Source organism: Falco biarmicus, chromosome 2 (assembly GCF_023638135.1).
Source record: "Falco biarmicus isolate bFalBia1 chromosome 2, bFalBia1.pri, whole genome shotgun sequence".
NCBI lineage: Eukaryota > Metazoa > Chordata > Aves > Falconiformes > Falconidae > Falco > Falco biarmicus.
This window is the reverse complement of record NC_079289.1, coordinates 31,753,394-31,779,538: the sequence shown is the minus strand read 5'-3', so window position 1 is coordinate 31,779,538 and position 26,145 is coordinate 31,753,394. Positions and strand designations below refer to the sequence as shown.

At 35.2% G+C, this 26,145-nt stretch overlaps 1 protein-coding gene across 7 annotated transcripts in view; it reads left to right on the top strand.

Moving 5' to 3' along the window:
- Nucleotides 1-26,145, top strand: part of LRCH1 (leucine rich repeats and calponin homology domain containing 1) — a 133,313-nt gene that overhangs the window by 88,680 nt on the left and 18,488 nt on the right. For 3 of the 7 annotated variants that reach the window (XR_008820341.1, XR_008820340.1, XM_056329366.1), the window contains exons 12-19: nucleotides 1,858-1,947; nucleotides 2,058-2,094; nucleotides 2,764-2,877; nucleotides 4,978-5,025; nucleotides 6,243-6,315; nucleotides 17,812-17,921; nucleotides 21,869-22,006; nucleotides 24,450-24,527. Coding sequence is in view for 1 of the 7 variants with exons in the window: in XM_056329366.1 (XP_056185341.1) it covers nucleotides 1,858-1,947; nucleotides 2,058-2,094; nucleotides 2,764-2,877; nucleotides 4,978-5,025; nucleotides 6,243-6,315; nucleotides 17,812-17,921; nucleotides 21,869-22,006; nucleotides 24,450-24,527 (688 nt within the window). In the remaining 6 variants the exon portion in view is untranslated. The remainder of the gene's footprint in view (nucleotides 1-1,857; nucleotides 1,948-2,057; nucleotides 2,095-2,763; nucleotides 2,878-4,977; nucleotides 5,026-6,242; nucleotides 6,316-17,811; nucleotides 17,922-21,868; nucleotides 22,007-24,449; nucleotides 24,528-26,145) is intronic. The other 4 variants (XR_008820339.1, XR_008820337.1, XR_008820336.1 and 1 more) reach the window with 3 other exon arrangements.

Below are 26,145 nucleotides of genomic sequence, written 5' to 3'. Positions count from 1 at the left end.
CTAGCAGACCTTTGTACTTTTTAGAACAGAATTTCACTCCTGTTAAAATTTCTAGGGAGACAATTATCTGGCTGTATTTTGAATCATATAAAGAATACTTGAATTCTTGAATCATGTACTAAATACTTGAAACACAAGTATTTTTGCTTAATAAAGTGTCATACAAATTAGGAAAACTTTATAGTTCCTGTGCTTTCTGTGAGATAGTATACCATTGCTTCTGCAGCTCGTATGAGGCTTATTACTTTGTGGGAAAAGTGTTGCAATTAAAAAGTCTGGTTTGGAAAAAAGTGATGTTAAAAAAAAATTTCAGTTGTTAGCCTTATAAATTTTGTCACTTGTTCTTTTGTCAAATATTACCCTAATATTTCCTACATATATAGTTTTTCTTATAAAATTTAAAAGGGCAATAAAATACAGAAAATTAATCTGTTTCTCCATGCATATTCAGATGTTGCTTTCATTAGTAACACTACAGAAAATTTGAAATGTGGCTTTTAAAAATAGCTAATCATGTCATGATGTCCATACTTTCTACTGGATTTTTTTGCATATTGTTGGGAGGGGGGTGGTTGTAGCTGCACTTTCATATTCTAACCTTAAAATTAGTAATTATTTTTAATTTACTGAGCACTATATAGGCTTTTCAATGTATGTCTCCTGTATGTTAACATCCAGACTTACCCAGCAAGATACTCCTGGGTGCCTAATATTTGCCAAATGATGCTGTAGATATTCAATATTCTGGGCCATGGGTTTTTCATAATTTCTTTAATAATTACTGTATTACATGGCAGTTTGGTATATACTGACATTATATGAAGCAGACTGACAAACTTGTGGTTTTCATACTGAATAGTTTTTGTCTATCCAGATCCACAAAGGAATTTAAATGCTTCCATTGCTATTTTAAGATGCACAAAGGCTTTCATGTGCTTTTAACTTAAACCTAGATCATGTCAAAAATTATAACTTTCTTCTAAGAGGTTTCCTTTGTGCATCAATATAACTCTAATCACCTAGTTGGGATAACCTAGTTGAAATAACTAGCTAGCCAGAATTATCCTTATCTCACACTCCTTTGAGGAGTTAGAAAGAGAAACCATTGTAGGGGCTGAAACAGTAGGTGATGCTGACACACCTAGTGCACTGGCTAGAGCTCAGTGTAGAGCATTTAGATATATATATATATATTTATATTTATAATTGGAGCTATTTTTGCTAATGTATTTGATTATTAAACTTTTAAAATGCTTGTGCAGTTACTGTTGTCCTAGTGTTCTGCAGAGTTTCAAATTTGCATACCCTATGTGCACATAAGCAGCATTTCAGTTCTCGAAAGGGAAAATATTTCAGTCTCAAACTTTTTCAGTATTTTCAGATGTTTGCTTCACATTCCTATATTCCCTTTCCTATATTCACTGCTTTCTTTCAGATCATTGTCTGTTGTGAATTTATTGTTGTACTGCTTTATTTTCATCCACTGTAAATTAAATGTTGATATCTAACCAGGGCTGTGGCTTCTATTTGAGCACAGGGTGCTAGAGGTTGGATATAGAACTTTATAGTCTGCTAGATAATGGCATGGTTGTTTGTAGCAAACAGGTCATTTTGTTTTGATACAAGCCATTGCTCAAGGTGTCATTTCACAGATTAAAGCATTAATAGTGCTTTGGCTGAACTGGTGACAGTGAAGCATAAGGAGGCATTTCAGAAAGTTCTTAAGATATAACATTCAGCAGGTTAGAACCATAAGAATAAAGTATTTCATATATCCTTTTGTTTGAAATTAAATACTGAACAGAATGGTTACTAAAGCTATACCCCAGTGCAATATTTTTATTTCAAACCTTGCAGATTAAGCATGGATATTTCAGAGAGCAGTGGTGTGAATCTGTATCCCACGGAACCAGCAACAGCTTTAGAATTTCAGGAGTCTACAGTAAAGTGTGTTTATCTACCTTTTTTAGAGAAAAATAATGCATTTGTTAGATTCATCATATTCAAGTTTTGACACAATGAATCACATATTTGCATTTGTTTATCTTTATACATAGCAGTCAAATGCAGATGGAGATGTCTTCCCTTGGTCAGGTATGTTGAGTGTATCATTACAAAATATTTGGGGGGAAAACATGGGAAATGAGCCAACAATTTCATCAATTATTAATCTACCAGGTAGGAAAGGGAAAAATTTAGTAGGCTGGAGGACAAAACTAATTCTTCTTAAACGTTTTTATGGAACTGCTTTTATTTTTTTATATGTGTATATATAAATTTTTTTTCTGGGTTTATCAGTTAATTTTTCATTTCATTTTTTTTCTCCCTTGTGTGTGACTTTCATGTATGCCAGTTCACAGCACAGTTATGCATACTCATCTACCATCCCACCCCGCTATATTCCTGTTCTGGTGTAGGAGAAGAGTACATTCATTAAGGATAACACAGAAATTTTTTGTACACTAAAAACTATTGTTTTCCCAGAGCATGTCACTGTAGTTACAGAGAGTATATAAAGTATGAGTTTTACAGTGTGATATATGCTGCTTATTATTTGATCTGTATCCTGACTGGTGGACCTGGTATTCTTTATGAAGCCATTTATTTACCTGTTAGCACTGGAACTGCAAGTATATAGTGTCTGCTTACTACTTTGCTTTTCATCACAGTATTTGTAAGAAATACTTCTGAGGTAATGTTATGCCAAAAAAAAAAATAAAAAATTCCAGTGATAAACTGTCTAAAGAGTTATTTTTCTTACAGAGAGAAAATGCTGAAGAGGAACTAGAATTTCAGAGGAGGAAGGAGCTGATTATGGAGAAAGCAAAGCCGGAAGGGAGAACTTGTGAAAAGGGTGAAAAATGGTCATTGAATCAGGTATGGAGGTGTCTAGATGCATTAGAAGTGGAAACGTTTGGAACGGATCATTGCATTCTCTCAGTTTGTGCGTGGAGATAATAGTGGGCTTAGGTCCATTGAGGTTGGGTTTTTTTGCCTTAGCGTGAATCTCAAGGTTTGGCTGTGAACAGGAATATGGTTAAGACCAATTTTCAGGAAAAAAACCTGATATAATGGAACTGATAAAAGTCTTTCTTTTTCCCAATAAAAACTACTATAGTTGCAGTGGCTGTGTGCCCCTGGAAAAAAAGAAGTCATCTCAAAGTTAGATCTTGAATAAAATGAAACACCTGATTCCTCTTACCCCTCACCCCAAATACTGTTATAGTTATGTAAGCTGCTAAGTTTTTGTTAACAGCACTATTTTTAATTTTTAATGTTTAATGTTGCAAACAGACTGTATATGGGTTGAGATGATAGTTTTAGTTTCAGAAATATCTTAAATGTTGTGTACATTGCAATGATCCAGAAATAACTATTAAAAAATAAATATTTGATGCATATGTTGTTACTTCAGAACTTGTTTGTAGAGGGATTTTTGTGGCTGCTCTTGCAAGAAGATTCTTAGAACAAAATTACATATGTTCTGTCTAAATTAGTAGTACCTTAATATGGTCTATCTTATCCAGACATAGACTGAATCTGGTTTATCTTGATGCTTCTCAAATATTTTTAGTATAATCATCATTACCATCAAATATTCCTATGATATCATTGTGATTCTGTTAGTCCTAATTTTGTCTTTGTTTTTTTCTTTAAAATACCAAATTTACAAAAATTGAGTTGATTAATCTCTTTTGTTATATTGTCATACGTTGGGGTTACTACACTTTATTTGGAACAGTTCTTACTACATTGCTGACACTAACAGATAAGGTTAATTCACTGTCAAAACTGTGTGTGGTCTCGCTTTTGATGAACTGTTTAACAAGAACACTGCTGATTCACTTTCAAGAACCTTTTAAAAAGAAAAAAAGAAATCTTTCTAAACAGTTGCAGAGGGTCTGATGTGAACTGTTAGCAGGTGAAAGCCCTAGGCGTGTTCCATGAAATTGAGACATGTCTTGCAAGGGCAAGTTTTTAAATCATGCTACATTCTCTGTAGTACAGTAAGCACTTCTGTTACTTCTTGTGATACTCAATCAATTCAATTTAGCGTAAATTCAAAATTCTGACTAGTGATTTACGTGCTGTGAGAGAGTTTAGGCCTGCAACATAGGAATAATTAGCAGGTCTGTCACAAGAACATAGTCCCTGAGCACAGGAGTGCTCAAGCATGGAAGTCCCCAGGTAGAGCTGGCTGGGATCAGGTGAATAAGATTAATAAGCTGAAGAATTTTTTTTTAAGCTTGAAAAGGAGCCAAGAAAGGTCATGAAGTAAAATGAGTGTAATCCCATCTCGTTAACTTTTGGAAAGCTCGGTGACTGTTGGCACCAAGTGTTCCAAGTGCTGTCTTTTGTTTCATTTGTTATTGATAAAGAAAAAAAAAAAAGACCCTAAGGAAATTATTTTGAATTGAATTATAATTTGGTTTTACTTATGCCAGCTGTGTTTCAGCTGAGTTATGATTGATGCAGAATTAATGGTTGTATTTTGTAGTTGTTAACGTGATTTACATGTTTCCAGTTTAACTATAGCAGAAGTGGTAACAAAAGGTATGTTATATTGCAGTTATAAAATGAGCTGCTTACGGAATACTTCTCTCTTCAAATCTATATTAAAAAATCTATATTTGCATCTTAAACTCTTGGTGATAGTTCAATTACAAAATCTGTGAAACAAAATTGGATACTGCATTTGAACCAACATATGTTAACATCTTATAAATGCAGTTAGGATTGAGACTAAAAAATGAATGACAAATCTGTGTGATTAATCTCCACAAGGTTTTTGTGAATGTTGTTCATCTAGCAATAAAATATTATTCATGAAAATTGATTCAGTGAAAAAAATATTAATTAAGTACTCATGTATGTCTGAGTATCATGAATAAAATATCCTGTTGTGGTGTACCACTAATATAGTTGCTGAATTTTATTATTTTTTTTCCTCTCCCTGCCCCTTTTCGAAACATGCAGAATGATCTGATTGTTTGGAATGCTAGTGGGCAAACCTCCCACAATGAGGTAAGATGCTAATGCCATTTGTTTGTCTCTTACGGGTTTTACCTGGTTCGTATGGGTCTGCCTATGGTTCATACACTAAACAAAGAATGTAATTGAGTATCACAGAAAATATAACTGAGTTCATCAGTAATTGGCCTGTGGTTTATTCTTGTTGTTGTAAGGATTTACCAGGGAATAGAAATACACTTTCTAATAAGCTTGTTTCTGAGTTATGTAGTTTAGTATAAAACATTTTATTTTTTTTACATTTTGTTTGTTCTGCCACATTTTCTTTTTTTGACTCTTCCTTGTTTCAGAAGTTTTTTCTATTGGTTTTAACGAAATTTCTTTTTGCACAGTTGTCATGTTCTTGATTAGTTTTCAGAGGGGAGTCTGATTTTACTGATTCTGTTGCTTTCACAGTGTAAATCTTAGAAGGTCAAAAAAGGGAACTGTAGGGAGCTCCTTATGGAGATCTTTTATCTTTATATTTTCTGTGCAGAAATAGAGCTTCTCCCTTTGCACTGCACTGTGTATGAGCATCTTGTAAATTCTTGAGCACCCACCCAGCCACCTTCTACCAGTCTTGGTGATGGGACTCCTGTGGTTTCTGGCTCCCTGAGGAATGACTTTTTAAATAGGATTCCCATTATGGAGCTTGGTTATGGACTCTTCCTATGTTACCATTGGTGGTATGATTATACCTCATGTTCTCCTGTATGCCACCACTCCACTCCTCCTGCTGCAGCTGTTCACCCCTGACCCTGAACTAGGCTATATTGCTCTGAGGTGAATGCTGAATGTCCTCTTCTGCTTTTTAGTTAGAAATTCAGTGTTGCATGGAAAATACCATGCTGAATGGCAATTAATTCTGTGAAAGAAACAAACATAACTAAGGAAAAAACATGTCTTTGTTTTTCTAAATGTTCTATGCCACAAAAATGTACATTTGATGGAACCAAATGATTACATGGGAGAAAACTGAGAAACAATTGAGCTTATTTATAGCTAGGGGTAATATCTTGCAGTCTTTGGTCAGAAACTCATCTTTTCCAGCAAAGGAATAGGACGCAATAAAAAAAGAGAGAATGTCATAGGTTTGAGGCTATATTGTGATCAGATTATGGTGATACAGTTGTAGCATGCAGTATTGTTACCTTTTGCATTTTATATAGTCAGTTGTGCTGAGATTTTCTGGATGTTACTCTTACTTAGATTCATGTTCTTGAATTACACAGAGCAAGGATAAAAGTCCAACAATGTCTCCTACTACAAACACCACGATCCCTTTTGGCCTGAAGCCACGCTCAGGTAATGTGGGAAAGAAAATCAACCATATTGTATGTGCTCTTTCTTTTTTTACATCTGTGTTATTAATATATGTCTGTATTTTTTTCCCTTAAGAAGGCACTAATGAAACATTTTCTGTACAACAGCTAAAAGAAGATTAGAATATTTTAAGGTTATAGGTTTTAATAGATTGAATTTGTTACACATATGTATTCGGCACATTATATATGGATTAATTTTCATCCTTGTGAATAATTAGATGTTTTATAAAATTATATGTATGTATGTTTAAAAATGTGTGTCTGTGTTTAAATACACATACTTTACACATATATGCATATATATCATCTGTGCTGACATATACTAATTGAAATACAATTTTTACTTTACAGTTTAGATATTGCTGAATAAATACACGTGAATAATTAGGCTCTTTTTGAAAACGCTTATGCATTTCTCTGAAAATTGCTCATTGCAGTGAGCTTTTCAGTAGTTATGCTTGTGTAAGGATGATTAGATGTTTACTTCAGCCAGCAGCTGAGTTTAATGAATTTGCAGTGCACTAAATCTGCATAACTATCAATCTTTTAATCAAGCAGCAGTTTATTTAAAACAAACAAGCAAACAACATTCCCCCCCCCCCCCCCCAAACCAAAACCCCTCTCACAAAAAAACCCTATAGATGTATTTGAGGGCTTGGATAACAACTTCCTTTAAAAACAATTAGCTACACAATTAAACTCACTTTTTATATTCTCTGTGCTGAGGTAGTCAATGTTGTTAAGTCATCTCACATCACCTTTGAAGAGTAACTGCAGGTTTTTCAGTATGTTCCAGCATCCTAACACTGTAATTCTGTTTTATCTCATTCACCACAAATGCTTTTAATAAAATGCTGGTAAACCACTACAAGCTTGTAGTTTCCATAACAAAATGTCTTGGCAATAATGGCAGCAGTTTCATATTTGAATGTTTAAGAAATTGTACCCATAGATATCTTTTTTTTAAAGAAAAGGTTTTAAAAGCAAATAAAATGGTATTGAACCAACCTTGTTTCATGAAAAGGATTTTTCAAATTTCTCACGCATTTATGATTCACAGTTTGACAGATCACTTGTATTTCTTAGTTTGTTGGACTGTTAAACTCTGGCTCTATTCTTGTATGCTCCGGGTGCTTTAGATATGTTGCTACTTATATATTTAAAGTGTGGGTTAAATGATGAGCAAATGAGTCCTTTCAGGATTTGGAAAAAAAATAATCCATTGAGTAATATTGCACAGTCCAGTGGCAGCATTTTCCTCGATGGTATTACTGCAAGATTTGTGAAGGCAGAGGCCCATGCCATGTTGCAGCTTTCACAGGATGTAGCCTATGTTCTGCTGAGCTGCCAATGAAATCTGCTGCCGGGGACTGGAACCAGTGCTGTGCAAGAGAATGCAAGACTGTGGCTTCTCGTTCAAGCATTAGTTTAACATGTGCTTCTGAATGTTGGTATATCAGTGTGCCAAGATTTCCTATACTTAATTACTCTAATAGGTCAGGGCAAAATACCCTAGTGAATCTTTTTTTAGAGGATTTCTAGTAAGACTGGATTGCGATGGTTGTTGCAGTCCTTTGCAACAAATCCTCCAAGTCGCATGATGAAAGACCAAATGTGCACAACTACTACAGTTCTTCCCCTCACTATGTTGCAGCTGTATATAGCCTCTTTGAATACCCAAGTCAATCGGTTATAAGCTGTTGATTTCCTCCATTGTACCAATTCAAATTCATACATTTGAATCATTTTGAGAATGCCAATACAATAGTGTATTTTGGTTACAGCTGTTGCAGAAAACTCAACCTGAATTTATTTTCCTTTCCATGTTATACATTAAAGAGTCACCATGCTTGAGCCATTACTGCACAATCTTTCACCTCATCACATCCAGTTTCAGTCATTTTACCTTAAATTTATACCACAGTAAGACAGGGGAATATGCCAACAGTAAAACTTTAGGTCCAACCTCAGATAAAAAGACACTATATTAGCTGTGCAGCGCAATGTAACAAAGTGAAACCTTGGAAAGGGGTAGTGAAGCTGCATGTTGTTCCCTCTCCTGCTCCCACCCTGGAATTACTTTAAAAGTAGCATTAAAGTTAGTTTTGCTAACATACAAGAATAATTTACATGTAAAAGTAGTACATGACCAAAAATACTGGTATGTTTAAATCCTGCATGTTTTTCCCATTAAAGCTGGTTAGTTTGCTATGTCTCTAGTTTCTTCACTGTTATTTCCTTTAAAACTTTGTGCAGGTTTGGTGTGAGTTGAACCACCCTACCGCTGTCTGAATTTGAACTTATTAATTATGTACTGCTTTATTGCCCTAGAGCTGAGCTAGTCTAGGGGTTCAGCAATTCTGTGATCCAGGAAAGTTTTTCAGCTCAGTTTGTAGTTTAAGTTCTTCATGGCCTTAGGGGAAACTTTAAAACTAACTGAAAATGAGTTTTAGCTATTTAACTTGATTAGCGCTTACATTTGAATTACTTGCTTCTATAAATCTTTTAAATATAAGTGCCAGATAAAAAGAACATTAAAGTGTTCTAACACTCTTAAGTGTACATCACAATCTGTGGAAAAAATAGTGGCAAATTTTCAATGAAAATATATGCAACTGTACCTTTCTGAAATGGGAGAGTTTATGTTCACTGTGTTTATTTTCATCTCTTCTGAATGAATGTTGCTTTCTATTTGACCACTCCTCTGCCCCGTCGTTGTTTCATAATGATTTATGTCTCTTGGAAGGGTGAAAGTAAACAGTTCTAGATTTCTAGTAAGGATTCCAGGTTTTTTGAAGTACACACACAAATGGAAGTGCTTCCAGAGGATAAACCACAGTGGCTTAAACTTCTGTGCTAGTACATACTGCTATGTGTTCAGGACTGCAAGTCCTTTTATTCTTTCATTTTAAAGTTAGGCAAAACACTGGGAAAATTTGTATCTGATGGCTGACATCAGATATGCTTTGAAAATGCTTTGAAAGGTAATGAATATGTTTTGATGTCTTGACAGATTATTTTCAAGGGTCTGATCTTTATGTAGCAGGTAAAAACAGAGAGGATTTCTTAATTTTTCAGAATATTTCCTCCTGTATTTTAAATACTTTCATAGAGTATGGGCTTCTCAAATTCATGTTAATTTTGAAAAACTTAAAAAATTACAATTGAAAGGAACCAATGATTACAAATTTTATTAGAACTATAGTTTTGCCCTTGGGAAGGTCTTTTGCTGTCTGAAAAGAATGACTCAAAATAGTTAATAAATTTAAACTCTTTGTGCATGACTCGTGAATTGATTAAAATGTTCTGTGGTGCTAATTGTCGAAACTGAGTGTTACAAAGTTCTTGCCACAATATCTTTAATATGCCAGACCTTCAAGCCTGAACATCTACTAATACATCTTTCAGTACTCAAGAATATTTTTCCTTATGTTCTGTGCCATTTTGAGGTCACTATGTTTCATAGTTTCTGCTGAACAAGGTGACAGCAATACAGAAAAATGAAAATATTGTACTTTCAGAGGCTAAAAGCAGCACTGACAAAACTCAAAATCGCAGAGCACTTTGTATTGTGAAATCAAAAGTTGTTCCCTTGCAACTGTTTACTTAGCATAATCTTACTCATTAACCCAGTGTTTGTCTAATGTCTAATATCTGGATATTTACTCTTTCCATTTGTTTCCTTCCCTAACTGCACTATCCGTGTACTTTGGAAAATAACGTGAATCCTAATTGACAGCATAATTAAAGACTTTTATCATTTGCCATGAATCTGTATTCTGTTACCCACTGTTTACTTTGCTCAGAGTTTAAGTTGTGCTGACTCTCAGATTCAGCTGACCTGGTGTCCCAATAGCCAGAAGCAGTAAAAAGCTGGCTTTGGAAAAAGGTATGATGGCTAAAGAGAGAGAACTCTTGAACTGTTGAGTGTGAAGAAAATTTCAAGGTGGAGTTTTATACCACACTGTCTGAATTATCATGTTAATACAGTTTCCAGAATTGTGGGAAGGAGAAAGTTCATGTGATTAAGTTCCTTATGATTATTAGTTTGGAATGGTAAAATATAGGGACATTCTGTGCTCACTGAAACTTTACCTTGGAGTTTCTCCTAATATTAAATGGTTTTAGCTGATTTTTTTTTTTATCTACATGGTCATTTTAAATTGATTTAGGGTTATGGCTTAGCATTTAGAGTAGAGGTAGTTTATAATCAGTTTGTTGCTTGTGTGGGGGATTCAGTAGATAAAACATGGAAATACGTGTAGGAAACCAAGAAATGAGTGAGTTCATAATTTTTGTGGCAGAAGTGGTAAGGAACATCATGATCAGATACAGGAAAATCTCATTAAGGTGTGACATCATTGTGAAGGGCAAAGAAAGAGAGGCTTAAATTCTGTGTCAGCAAATAGGAAACCAGGGGGAAGCTTTGAAAGGATGGGTGATGTGCTGAAGACAAGCAGGGAGGAGATTTTAAGGATGTTGGTGTCCAGTTCTGAAACACTGTAGAATGGAGGCTTGAGGAAAGTTTGGGCAGAAATCCTTGCCACAATCAAGACAGGAGACAGAAATGCAGAGTAGATGAGAAAGGAATAAAAATGTCTGCTGAAAGATTTGAGGAACAAGTAAGAGGTGTTGTCATGACTGGTTGAAGGAGAAAAGGCAGAATGGATGGAGAATAGGGACTGTATTGCTGTGCAAGTTGAGCTCCATAATGAGTTGATGGATGGTCATGAACTGTCATCTGGCGATGACTGTTTTACAGTCATCTGGTGAATAGTCTTCAGACTCTGTTGCAACTTCTGTAGAAATGTGCAATTCTACATGCTTTATGGAGCCCAGCTGGATCATTACTGAACTCACGTTTGTTAGAAGACTGTCTACAGTGCGGGTTTGCCAAGGCTCATGGTGCAGACTCAGGATCATCCTTTGGAATTCTTGTATGTCACTTCTTGTCCCTGGAAAGTCTGTAAAAGTTGCAGAGGACCAGAACTTTCCTTCGATGGGGGGCCCATTGTAGCTTTGAACTTATTGCTGGAGAGAGTCAGCAAGAAATGAAAGTAGTGCTGCATGTACTATTAAGTGAATTAAATAAAAAGAAAATGTAGTACATGTACTTACAGAACATATTTCAACAGAATGAGAGTCCAAGGGATAATATAGTTGCTACTGATAAAAATCAACTAGGAAGTTGTAATGTAATAATATTTTTATATGGATGTGTAAATTTTCTTGTCTTTGGGGGAGGAAGTGTTCATATTACATGGTTACCAAAAATACCAAAATTCTTATTCTCTGAACTTTGCATTGCGGAACTTCATAGCTGATATGTTTACCCCCTGATTCACAGAGTCAAGGTTTTTTGTCAAGCTATAATGTAAAATCTGTGGGTACTTTTTCTTAAAACTTGGTTGAAAAGAAGTTGTATGAAGGGCTATGGTTACAATGAACTTGCTAAGCTTAACAGCCTTAACTGCGCATATAATGTATGATTTGCAAGTACTAACATATAACTTTTCATTCTTTTTATTCTGCACCATCTTTCATTCTTTTCTCAAAAATTACACATTTTATATTAATCACCTTTGAATTACATCTTTGTCATTACCATACAATCCTAATGCCATATATGAAATGCTGCTGCCCACTTTTATCCCTTCTCTGGTCCTTACACCACCGTGGCTGGACTGGCTGTCACTCCCCTCCAGCAGACCCATCCCTCAGTCTTTCTCCTATTTCCTTCAACACACTTACACAGGCACAAACATGGGACAACTTTAGCTACAGTATCCCATCTGAAGGAGACAGTGACAATGGTAGGTGTTCCATATATAATTTACTTAATTTTGTTTCCAGAAACCTGAATATATGGCAAATGCTCCATGTGGCTAAGGATGAAAGATGCTACTCTTGAGGGAATGTTTATAAGACTCAACACCTCAGAGGATGCATGTTAATTTATTGTAGAATACATATTATTAAAACTAAATGACTGACATGGGTCACTGTTTTCAAGTCTGGCAAAAACACTTTTCCCATGACATCTGCTCCAAGAACTATTTCCAACATAGGTTTATTTACTTACTTTATTTTCAAGCGTTTATAAAAGTTGTACTCAAACAACAATTAGTTTTGCTGCTGTCTTTTCTGCATTTTTTTATTTATTATTTTTTGAGAGGTACTGACTGTTAATGAAAATATCCTGCTCCCATCAGCAGTTTTTGATGCAGATGCATAACTAACTTCATTAGAAGATAAATCCTTGAAGAAATAAAGCTGAAACAATCAGCTAAGCAAAAATAGTAGGTTTTGTCCGACAGAATCTGTTAGTAAGCGGTCAGACTTCTCTATGTGTAGTGAAGACGAGGTACCTTAGTGGACTTTGCTGCTTTTGTTTCATTTTTCTCCAGGGTGTCATTGTTGAGTCATGGCTTTAATATGCAAAGCTGGCCATGTTTGGGCTATCAGGATCTTATAATGCATTAATACTTAAATGTCAGATGGAAGAAACAGACCCTAGACAATTAAACTGTTTGTAATTATTGGATAGGGAGATGATTTATTTTTTTTAAAGTAGGACTTTTGTTCTTCCAGTTGCCCTAAATTACAAGGGTGTTTAGGTATTAGAAGTCAGTGAACCTGTCAGAAGCATCAGATTGAAACCAAGACCACAAATCTTGAATGATAAATACCAGCATTCGTAGTTCAGTCCATTACTTGACAGTACTTTCTATTGCCAGAGTGTTCTTGTATATAAACCCATAAAAGACAGCGTATGTAAGGAATTGGCTTTGTAAAGGAAATACGTATGGAATATAAGAATTGTGATAATGGTAAGTGGAAAAACTGAATTTAGTTCAGGATGGTATGAAGCCATCTTCATGTTTCGCTGATGAATATTCTAACAAAGAAAGCTAGAGGTACTTCTATTGGTGCAGAATTTGATTTGTAATCTGGATTTGCTATTGTTTTGTTCTTCTAAATAAAACGAGCAGTACAGACTAGCATGTGCTTGTGCATTTGGAAGAGATAAATGTCTCATGCCATTCAAATCTTAAGCCAAATGCAAATACTAGTGGTTACCTTGGGCTGTTAGACAGAAAACTGCTTTTACAACTATATTTTTTTTTATTCAGGTTTTACAACTATAATTTTTTTTTATTCAAGACTGTTGCCTTTCTGTTTAGAGTTTATCTAAGGTGTATCTTCCTATGGTAGGAAGTAAAATGGACCAAAGACCATTCTCTGGTGGTGAGGTTAGTTGGCAGAGCATGATTCAAACACATACCTAAGCACTCTTACTTTCCAAAACAGGATGGCTGCATTTAAGCTACCTTTAGGTAATGTCCTTTGCCTGTGCTATTCCTCAAGCTATACCTAGACATTGTGTGGAAAAGAGGTGGGTTTGCACTGACCAAAACTGTACCAGGAAGCAATGTTCACAGTATTAATGTGTGCAGGCTTGCGAGTATAGGTGTAGCCTTTGATGTAGAAAAGCCATGCATCAATGTAGCATCTTAACTTCGTATCATCTTTAATGTAACTATCTGGCATCAGCTTTGCAACAGTGGAGGCTAAGTCTAGAATTTCTGGGAGGTTATAAGGCTTGGAATAGACAGGTCTCCCAAGACCAATGTCCATACCATTGTGGAGGCTTTGGTTTAGCAAATACTGTATAACAACTTCACTCTTAAATTTGGACTGAATAAATCGAACAAAGAGAAATCTAACCATAAACTTTTAGCCTGACTTCATCTCTGCCTGTCTTTTGTCTATTATTTTTAGAGTCAGGTTAAATAATTTTATTGCTTACCTGAAGGATAACGTTGTCACACTAAGTACTTTGGACACTGGATTCTTTGATGTGCTATAAATAGTGACCTATGTGCACTGTAAGTACAAAAATGAAAATTTTGACGAGGGAGTTTGTCCTTGACAGAGATATGTTAAATACATACAGTGTTATTCGCTATTATCCATTTGACTTGTTGAGACTTGTACAAAATACTTTTTTTAAAAAAAAAATAATATTGGAACAAGCATTATGTAGTACCCTTGGCTCACCAAGGGTTCAAAAAGCAGAAACACACTTGTGGAGAGCAGAGCCTGGACCTTCGGGGCTGTGTGAGGTGTGAGCTCCCCTTGCTGGAAAAAGTGTGGAGTGCAGAGAAGCAAGCAATACCCAGCACTACCAAAACTCCCTGTGTTAGAACATTTTCCTTTAAATTCAGTATATAACTGAAACTTTTATAACTAATGCTTTTGAGAGTATGTGTTTTGGTTTTGTTTTTTTTTAATCAATTAAACTTATTTTATTTAGAAACTTTTAATTGTAGTTTCATGCAGCCTTGAGATTAGCCTGTCTTTTTCCTCATGGTGGAATGTCTGTCTCATTCGTGAATGGAATTGCATAAGTTACGTTGCTACTTACTTTTTATTAACAGTTGTAGTCTGAAATTGGAAGGAAGATCTTGGGACATTCATATTGACTTAGCAAAGGCCTAAGCAAAGACAGGTGTGGCCAAACTGAATTTAAGTCCATAATAATTCTCTGATACTTGCAAAATTGAACATAAATATGAACTAATGATTTTGTAGGAAATCCTTTGAAATATTGCTGCTGCTAATAAAGCTACAGTGGTATTTAAATACAATTTAATTACTGTTACTCTTCAAGTATGGTTTTATCTGGGTATTTCATCTGTGAGAGACACCAAAGCTCAATTAGTGTTATACAATGAACCATTTCTAAAATGAAAATCTAGAAGTTGCAGCTACGGTTTTTAATAAAAGCAATAGGAGATTTTTATTTAATCTCTTAAAAATTTAGAAGCAGTCTCCAGTGAATTGTTACAGAGTTGCTAATGCAGAAATTTTAACTCAGTACAATACAGTTCTGGCATTTAATAGAAGTCCTGGGAAAGAGTTTCTGCACTTTGAAAACTTGGGAGTTGATTTTCTTTGTTGTTCTTGTAGCTGTCCTAAACTATACACTTTACTATATAGTTTATTAAATAACATTTTAGCTATTTCTAGTTAATTAATTTTCACCATATTTAAGTACCTTCATCAGAAATTTACCGATGTACTGATTAGTTTTAAATTATCTAAATCAGTAGGTAATGCTTTTGAAATGGTGTGGTTAAATCAGATATATAGATCGTTATACTTCATAACAATAGCAGTTACAGCCGTTAACAACCTTTGTGTTTGGGTATGTGCAGTCATAGCCTCTGTACTAAATGTTAAGTAGCTCATAGTTGTTGATATACCATGCTTTTGAACAGAGTTCTATTGGGAGCTTGTAGTTTGCCATCTCCAAAACCAAAGATAAAATACGGACCTATTGAATCTGAAGGCACGACTCCGCTACACTCAAGTTATGTGTGGGAGGTCAGCAAAGTTGACCTTTGTCAAAAAATGTTTTTATTATGATGTGTGCACCTGTGTGTAGGTGCTTCTGAATGGTGGCACTGGTGAAGCTGCGCAGTCCATCTGGAGAAGGGAACTGAGCTGCAGTCAGTATCTGTAGTTCTCAGTTCTGCATGTTCTTTACAGGACACTCTCCCACTCTGCCAGTGGGATTTCTGATGATATTAAGAAGGTTAGAGTTTATTAACATAAACCTGTAATATTTAGGTGTTCTATTTAAAAGCAGTTTTGTTTAACGAATAGCCTTTAATATGGCATTTCCTGAAATTACTGATTTAGCAGCAGTAGTAGATTTCAGTTGTCTGTGAAAAGTTATAACTATGACTGTGTGAGTCAAGTATTAGAAGGAAGCACGTTTGGGAACTGGCCATAGTTTATTCTGTCTTGGTGCCTCAGATAAGTAGCCTAAGGATGTGTAAGGAGTTTGTTGCCTTAAGCTCTTTTCAGTAAATAAGGGAAAGAACTGCTGCCTGTTGGCTGAGCTGCCATAGGTGGTATATGTCTGTCCCTTTGGTTAGAGAAGTAGCTTATATTATTAATTTTGCTACTTAACTAACCTGCATACAGTTAGGTGCAATTTCTGGTGACTAGACTTGTCTGAGACTTCAAAGCTTTTCTCGTGCAGAAACTTCATCTTGTTTATCTGAGCCTGAGATGGCAGAGGGTACAGTTTTGTATGTTGACTCTGAACTGATTCTAGGGCTTCAGTAACAGTTTACTTTTCATCAGAATGTAGATGAAATTTCCTTCTACCGAGGATTCAGTGTTTTATTTTGTTAGATATTTTGAGGACTGATTTTTAAAATTCAGCCTATTACACAAATCACAACCTCAATAAAATGCCTGATGTGCCACAGTTTTTAATTGAACATCTGAATTACTGTGATTATGCCCATGTGTACCTTTCTTACAGTCAAGAGTACTTAATCTTTTTTTACTCTCTAGTAGGTGTCATTGGCAATTCAGACACTTCCAATTTTCTGATGTGCCTTTTAGGAAACAAAAGGCTTCTCTCCTATTCTGTTATTTATTGAACCAGAAATTATCCTCTTCTTCTTTAATGGCCTTAAATTAACAAAACTGAGACTGAGCAGTAGCTGTATGTAAAAATGGAGGTTTCTAGGCTTTGTACTTTCCATTAATTGGTACTTAGGGTTTTACGTTGCGTTCAGGAGAGAGGCAGGATAGTAGTAATACAAAACACTTCTTTCTTTTAAGTGGTATCATTTTCCCTAATAATCAAGTTGGCCTATAATTTGAGTGCCACACAGGTGACAGTGGCATTTTTGGGAAACAAAATGGCAAACAAAGTGGCAAACAGGTGACAGTTGCTTTTTAGTATACATCTTTTCCTCCCTGAATCATTCAAAACAGTCATTGATCACAAAAAAAAAAAAACCAAAAACAAAAAAAACCCAAACAGGAAGCGTAGAGGTGTATATATGCAGAGATTTCATGTAACTTTCAAGGACCTATATGTGGGCGAAGTGATACAGTCTCCAGGATGGTTGGGAGGGAGTATTGTGAATAGTTTGTGCAATGCTGCATTTGCAATACAACTTTTACATTGGTCTTTGGTGGGTGGTTTGGGGTGTTTTTTGTTTTTTTAATATAACCTTCTCCAGTAAGCAGTTTGTCCTGTGTTGGAAGATGCTTGTCACAGCTTGTTGCACAATTCAGCATCTTGTAGGAGAGGGTTCTACTTAAAAAGAGGTGTTTCCTGCCATGTTACACACTAAGTTTTGTACAGATCAGAATCTCTAAGGGACAGTGCTGGTGCTTAATCATCTAACAAAACTTGCTGGTTGAGGTTTTGATTTGGTTGAAAAATTATCTATTCCATTGATGGTTCAGGATGCCAGTCAGAGCAGTATCTAAAAAAATCTCAGATCAGATTTTTCTGTCCTTCTGAGGACAGAAAAATTTTCTAACATTTTTTTCTGGAGGCAGTGCCTAAGTATTTTGCTTCATTTAGAAATTAATAAGTCAAGGTGTTAGTTTTTAAACTAAAGTCTGTCTTTTTTTTTTTTTTTTTTTTAAATCATAGTGTTCTTAAGACCACAAAGGAATTTGGAATCAATAGACCCACAATTTACAATTCGAAGGAAAATGGAGCAGATGAGAGAAGAGAGAGAGCTTGTGGAACAGCTGCGTGAGGTATGTGAGTGTTGGTAGAATTCATTTGTGCTAATGGAATGTATTTTTTAATTTTTATTTTGGAAAGTTGTCTAAGTAGGAGAATATTATACTGCCTCATTTAACCTTTTTTACTTCTGCAAATCACATTGATGAGACTATTCCTGAAGTGCTTTATCACTGTCAGATGTCTGTACTTCAGGAAAGGTTTTGTAAAAATGGGAAATAATAATGGCAGTTACCTGAATGACATACAGTTAAACAGCATGTCTTGCACTGGTGGAATTAGCAATTTATTTAATTTTATCAGAAGCAATGAAGTGATCACTTAAAAGATGGAGAGGTCTAGAAATTGTTTCCAAACAGCTGGAGAAGTCTTCAGTACAGCAAGTAAAAGGTATAATGAAATTTATTAGTTAAAGCTGAAGTTAGAAACTTTTTTTTTAAAAAGCAGATGGCTAATGCTTGAAACAGCTTTCTTAGAAATGAAATGAATATTTCACCACTTGAAGAATATACAAGATGGTTTCCTGGTACATTATCTTGAATATAGAAGCCAAAGCCTAATGCAAAAATTGCTGCATGTCGTTGCATAGGGTCTATATTACACAGCTAATATGTAGGTAGTACTGTTTGTGTGAAACCTGTTTGAGTCAAAAAGAAAGGAAAAAAAAAAAAAGACAACTTTTGCTGCAAGGTGTGTTGCGAGCCTGAACCTGTCAAGGTTTCCAGTTATGTCATGTTACCAACAGAAGAAATGGTATTGTTGCACTCCTAAATGCAGTACAAATCCTGAAGGTGTGGTAGGTGACTTTGATATTGTAACCAAATTACAAGATGATTAACTCTTATGTCATTAGCTTCATGGAATAACTAATTACAAAATTATTAATTTACTTTAATGTGTATTTTATTCTTTAATTTTGAAGCAGGAGGTTTCACTTTTTTCCTCCTTACCAATAGCATTTAAAAAGTGGTTCATTTAATATAGAACTATGAGGAGTTTTAGATCTCTATTTTATTACCTCCTGCCATCACCTGTTTTAAGTCTAGATTAATCTTAATTCGTCTTGCTGAATTTTTGAACAGAACAGATCTTGTTGAAGATTCAACATAATTATCTGAATGTAGTATATTTCCAATTCTAAACTTGGAAGATGCTAAAGGGGCGAGATACAGGAATTAGATGAGAGAGACTTACTGGTAACAGAGAAGAAAATAGAAGTAGCAGTAATAAACTGCACTATGATGTAGTTCATCTGAGTGTAGTCTAGTCGGAACCGTCAATGCAGCTTTTTACATTTAAGTTGCCACAAGTATGTAGCAAGTCCCCAAGTAATTGTTTCTAAAAAAATAGTGTCCTCGAGGTTCCTGTCTTGTGCATTAGTTCAGTCAATCCTCACAGTGAACAGCAGAACAAGGTTATTCACCGTATCAGGCATGATAATGGAGACTTAATAAGGATCTTTCTACACCGTATTAGTATTAGGTATTACCAGTAATACTGGCTTAACGTGTTACTGACCTTCAGTTCTGTGCACTGTTGTCCTTTGCCCTTACCCTGAAGCATGGTGTCCTGAAATTAAAGTTCTGTTGTCTCTTGTGAGAAGGGGTTGATTACAAGTCAAGGAGTGGTGGTAAGAACTAGAAGATTGACCCTGTCTGGAAGCACATAGTGAGGTTTTTTTGAATTGATAAATTTCACTCTGGTATGCCAGGTCCTTTAGTGAGAGAAGTAATCTCCAGGACATCTCATTATGTACTGTACAAGCAGATAGCTCAGAACACGCAAGTCATTAAATTCATACTTACTGAATAAACCTATCCATCTGTTAGTATATTTTCCTTTTGAATTGTTTCATGGTATGTTAGAATTAAGTGAGACTCCACAAAATCTGCATCTTTAACCAAGCTGGGCGCTAAACGAGAAGGAAGAACTATTACAGTACTTGGGCTCCTTATTTAGAAATTGAAATGCACCATTACCTTTAGCTCAAGTGCTTCACATGAGCCATATATTGTGAGAACATTGGTGTTTCTTCCATACGTTCCCCCCTTTTCTTTAGAATGATGTGTTTTTACAGAAAATGTTCCATTTCATAAAACTTTTTGCTTCAGAGACATACTTATTTTTACACTATTTGATTTTGTATACGTCCACGGTCACTTCAGACAGTTGTCATTTCTAGAGTCATTTGCCACTTACACTTGAGCAATAGAGTCTAGCAAGAAATACTGGTTGATTTTTGCCACTCAAAGGGTAAACATTCAATAGTTCTGACATGCTAAGTGAAGCGATTTGCTGCTGCAGTGTGAATGATTTTTGAAAAAGAGAGCAGTTCTTCAATGGTGATGAAATTGAAAGAGAATTGATCCACTTCTTGAAGTCTTTCATTTTAATTAAACCTAGTTTCAAACCATGAACTCCAACAGGAAATTACATAGAACTAGTGTTGTAGCTGCACTTTAATTCATTAATTTCTATAAACCTGTTTGTAACAGATGTGGGGGAAAGTCTCAAAATGAATTCTTTCTGTACATATCTCATATACCAAAAATGGTTTCTAATTTATGAATTAATCCAAGGTGAAAACAAAACATTGTATTAGTGCACGTGATGCACTTGCCCGTCTGGCACTTGTGAGACCATACATGTGAGTACTTGAGTAGTGTGCCTAGTAGGAGAAAAACTGGGAAAATATAATGAAACTCCAGTGTGAGTTCTGTGGAAGCTGCTTCATGGTGAGGGCACCCAAACAAAGGATCTATAAGGAAGAAATAAGAGCTGGATTTCTTTAGCTTGGAGAAGAGAGTGCTTGGAATATCATGTAACTGTCCTCAGCTGCCTTGAACGGTAGTAATAGGGAAGATGAAGCCAGGCTTTTCAAAGATGCACAGTGAAAAATGAGAGGCAGTGGCACAGATTTCAGAGACATAAATTTCAAGTAGCTATAAGGAGAAAATTCTTCGCAATAAGGGTGGTAAAATACTGAATAAGGTTGCCTAGAGATATTGTGGGTTCTCCCTTTCTTGGAGATATCCAGAACTTAACTAACCAAAGCTCTGATCTCACTTCCAATTTGTTAGACCAGGTGATCTTCAAAAATCCCTTCCAACCTACATTCTCCCTTGATTCTAATGATAATAATCTATTTTTGTCTAAATCACCCAGCATAGATTGCAGTAATATATTAATAGAGAGTAATGACATTACGGAGGTCCAACTAGGAATAAGAAATACCTATTTAAGATAATGGAAGTTATTGCCTCTGAGAGTTAACCTAAGAGTTATATCTAAGTATAGTGTTGGAATGTTTTCAAGATTGGAGCACAGTTTAGGAAACTCATCATATGTAACAATTGTACTGTAGGTGTTTTTTATGGAAGATTCTCAAATATTTTCAAAGTGTTTTATTTTGCAATATCAAATTATTTTCAGTGAGACTTCAGTTTTACTTAACGGGTATCCAGAAATTCATTCTGATCACCCTAGTGCTTCCTAAGTAATTTTTAAGCTACTAGGGAAAGATTGCCTTTTATTCTCTGCTTGTACAGTGATTCACACAAAGTAGTTCTGATTCAAAGAAATTTTGAGAAGGCTAAGTAGAAGACTTGGGAGAATGGTGAAAGGAAGGAGCCACATGTAGCGGAATCACATGGCTAATTGCATGCATATGTGTTTTTCTATGTGTATATAAAAAAACCCCGCATGTTATGACAGCAGCATTTGAAGTGTTGTGTTCTTTTGAAGAAGTTTACATAATTCAGTGATCAATAGTGCAGAGGAGGTTGGTTTTTAGTTTTGAAAGAATAAGTTATGTAAAGAAAGTGTGTTGCTTGGTAAACCAGACTCCAAAACTGGCGCTGTGTCTACACTACAGCATAGGAGAAGATGAGGATATGTATTCCCTTTTCTTTCCCCTTCATCCATTTGTGTATTAAAGTGTGCATGTGTTCTTCATTTGCAGAACATTGAAACAAGACTAAAGATTTGTTTGCCTGAAGACTTGGGGTCTGCTCTGATGGATGGTGTAGTTCTTTGCCATTTAGTAAATCACGTCCGTCCTCGGTCTGTCGGAAGTATTCATGTACCTTCACCAGCAGTAGTGAGTTGGATGTTTCTTGCTGCATTGGGTTGGGGGGGAGGAATGTTTAAAAAATTACTGTTTCATTGCCAAATTATATTTGGTTACAGAAAGCAGGTTGCTGTTCAATGAATATTCTTTGCTGTTAGGGGCAACATTTACATTACAAATTCTAATGTTCATTAATTTATACGTCTTATTTTGCATATATGTAGAGTGTATGTATGTACGCACACACATGTATAAGTGAATAAAATCATCCTGCCTTTCTCTGATCTAGCAACAGTTCAGATTTTTTTCATAATGGCCTTTTTGTTCAGTACAGTACAGAACTATGATTGCAAGATTTTATCCTAGGAGACCCTTTTTAAAAGAAAATTAGCCCCTTGTTTGTTGATTGAAAAAATATGAGGTTAACTTTAGCAATGTCTGGCTTAGCAGGTGTCATGTTACTAAAGCACTTACAGCACTTCTTAGCATATTCTTCCTGTTGGGTTAAATGTGGAAATTATTCCTTTTACCTGCAGACAGAACGGATTAGAAATATGCACTGTAGTGATTTAATATTGGCTTGCCAAGCCTAAGGATCTGGTGATTTCAAGACATAAAATTGATGTAATCTGTGTGTGCGCATTTCTTGAAACTCTGTTTTCTTAGTATCTTCTCTGTTTATCGATGTCTTTTTCTTGGACAGATCACTGTTCCAGATTTCTGATACCATTCTGGTTCTGAAGAGGTTTTGTATGGTTTTAGACTACCTGCCTTTTGTATTTTTCTTTTTTCTTTTTTAATGTACATGTTTGGCAATAATTTGCCGTGTACAGCCTAATACTTGATTCTCAGAAATAGCATGTGGATTTCAGAGGCAATCTATAAGAACTTCCAAGAAGACAGATACTAAGTAAAAGATGTTTTATCAGATGGTCTTAGTTGAGTTTCTTTTGCTGTTGCTAGATTTTAAATTACTTCTCTCTTTAGTAAAAATAAGATATTGCCAAATGTTGTGGTTTAACTCTGGCTGGCAACTAAGCACCACACAGCTGCTCACACCCTCCCCATACAGTGTGGTGGTGGAGAGGATCAGAAGAGTAAAAGTGAGAAAACTTGTAGGTTGAGATAAAGACAGTTTAATAGGTAAAGCAAAAGCCGTGCATGCAAGCAAATCAAAACAAGGAATTCATTCACTAGTTTTGGCAGGCAGGTGTTCACACATCCCCAGGGCATCAGGGCTCTGTCATGCATAACCAGTATTTGGGAAGACGAACACCATCATGCTGAATGTGCCTCCCTTCCTCCTCCTTCCCCCAGCTTAAATACTCGGCATGACGTCCATGGTACAGAATATCCCTTTGGCTAGTTCAGATCAGTTGCCCTGGCTGTGTCCCTCTCAATTGTTTGTGCCCCTTCATACTTCTCACTGGCAGGGCCTAAGAAACTAAAGAGTCCTTGACTTGACCCAGCAACAACTAAAAACATCAGTGTCCTCCTATCAACATTGATCCCACACCAAATCCAAAACACAGCACTGCACCAGCTACTAACAAGAAAATTAACTCTATCCCAGCTGAATCAAGGACACAAAAAACATGCAAACCTGAATTTCTGGAGCAAAAATTTAAGTTTTGTTGCTGATTTTTTTTTTTTTTTAAATTGATAAAAATATTCTGGTGTTTTTTGTAAGAAAAAACAAATATATTTAATCAAATTTCACTTTTTTTCGACTTTATATTGATGATGATCTCTTGCTTGAAACAGCTTTGAAATTACTTTAACCTAGAAAATGAGTTCTTTAAAGTCCCTGCTATTATAGTGAATTCTTGGTTTTAGTGGATATTCTGGAATTACCGTTGTTTCACATCTTGCATTGAAAAAGTAGAATATTGAGTTTGTTTAGGGTTTTTTTTTTAGTAACATGATATTTGTGTAAGTATTTGGTAAATTAGTCCTGACTGAGACAAATTATGGATGTATTTGAAGTTTTACAGTAATAGGAAATTTCTCCTTCAGAGACACTAAAATTGTTTATAGCTACTATACATTTGTGACTAGGTAAAAAAAATTCAAAAGAGCCTATTAATTACAGTTAAGTTTGTTCTTCATGATGTATGTTAAAATCCTTCATCAGTTTACTTACTGTCCGGAAAATCCATGTTGTCTATCACAAATTATTGTAAGAGTCAGGCGTTAGAACCTCATAAGCTGGATGTGAACAAGTGGAGAACTAAATGTGCTGGTGACTTTAATAGGTAAAAGTACATGGCATCCACAACTTAGGTACTCAGATTGTATTTGTAGTCATGATGTTTTTAGAGCAGTAGAAAAAAAATTGAGCAGAATTTTATGCATTGTTTTCAGGAAAAAAACAAAAATAGTGCATCAATACAAGAATAATGCAATAGGTGAATTGCCTGAGTGAATGTTTTTGACTTCTTTTGTCATAAACTGTTTTTTCTTGGGTTTACAGCCTAAACTTAGCATGGCCAAATGCAGGAGAAATGTGGAGAACTTTCTGGATGCGTGTAGAAAACTGGGGATACCAGAGGTAATTTAATTAAGTCTGTTATTTCTAGATGAGAAAAAATGCAAGACACGTGAATTACTTCAAAACTGAAGGATAACTTTATGAACTACAATTTTTTAACAATAAAGACATATAATTAAAAAATATGTAAATAATGGTATTTACTTTACTGCATTTAAGTGGCTCATGCCAGAGCCCTTAAAAATTGCAACTTTTGTCTTAAAGTAGTAATTCAATATTATCCCAATACCTCTTTATCTTTGCCAGGGGGAAAAAAAAAAAAGGAATGTGGTAATTAGGTAATGTGTAATATTGTAATTGGGCAGAAGTTTACCAGTTGTTTTCATCGTGCAACATAATTGCATTTTTACCTAGTGCTTTTAGAGTATGGACTTCATTCTTATTAGTTATATATTATTTTACAGTGTTAAGTACTCTATTGTATGCATTATAAAACTGACTAATAACATACTCATCTCTTGTACTGAAACACTTCTGCAGTGATGTGAAGAAAACCGCTGTTAAGTATGGAAAGTATATATGAGGCTCTGTAATGTCGATGTGATTCAGAAGCTGGCGATAGGAACACTGCAGTTCTTGGTATTTTCTGCTTTTCATTTAGGAATAGCAGCATTCGTCCTGTAATTTATTCTTATATTAGTAAGGAAAAATATCTTTATAACTAATGTTATGAATTCTGGAGTTGCATTGGGAATATTTCAAAGACTCCCTTATGGTCTAGAAATACTTATTAAGGAAAAGCTAATTTCAAATACATGACTATCAAAAGAAGGTAAAAGTGTTATACAAGGTTTTTTTAATCTGAATACATGAAAACTGCGTGTTTTATTGTCACTGTTGCCTACATATGGCAGCATAATGAAGGCTGAGTTCTTTTTAGTCTGTGTTTCAAGAATGCTGAAACAAAAGGATATTTAGTGTGTATGTCCCCCACCACTCCTTGGGGAGCAGGTAATAATGCAAGGATTTCAGACTGGGGAAGAATTCCAGTTTGAATTCTTTATAGTTTATCTATATTAGCACTTGATTTGGAGGACAGCAAAAGTGACAGATCATTCTTGCTATTTGTAGGAATTTTGAGGGAGAGACTTTATCTTGCAGCTCCAACGAATGGTTCATCATAAATTTAATTTGACAATTCAGTATAATGGGCTGGGTCTCTAACTTGCAGTGGTTGATTCTTGTAATTATGTAATTTATGATCTTAGAATGATGTCGTATGAAAGGTAAAATTTGAAAGAAGATCAAAATCTCAGTGCTGTAGGCTTGTAGATGTGAGCGTTTGTTAAGCTGCCCCAAAATTCATTGTCTTCTGATGCATCATAAATTATTCAATTAATTAGAATACAGGTTGGGGGTTTTTGGATATAGTCTATTGGGAAAGAAAAGGCCAAGACCTGTTTTCATTGTTGTCAAGAGATCTTTCAGAAATGGAAATAGAACAGAAATATTTATAAAGATCCTTGCAGTGCCATATTACAGATGGGTAAGCTAAGCCTTTATTCTGAGGCTTTTAATTTTAAATTTCTATAAGTAAGCTTTCTGGAAAAATACCTTTTTCTTTTCTGTGAATTGACATTTTTATATATTTATACACCTCCTCTTTAATGGTTCCATT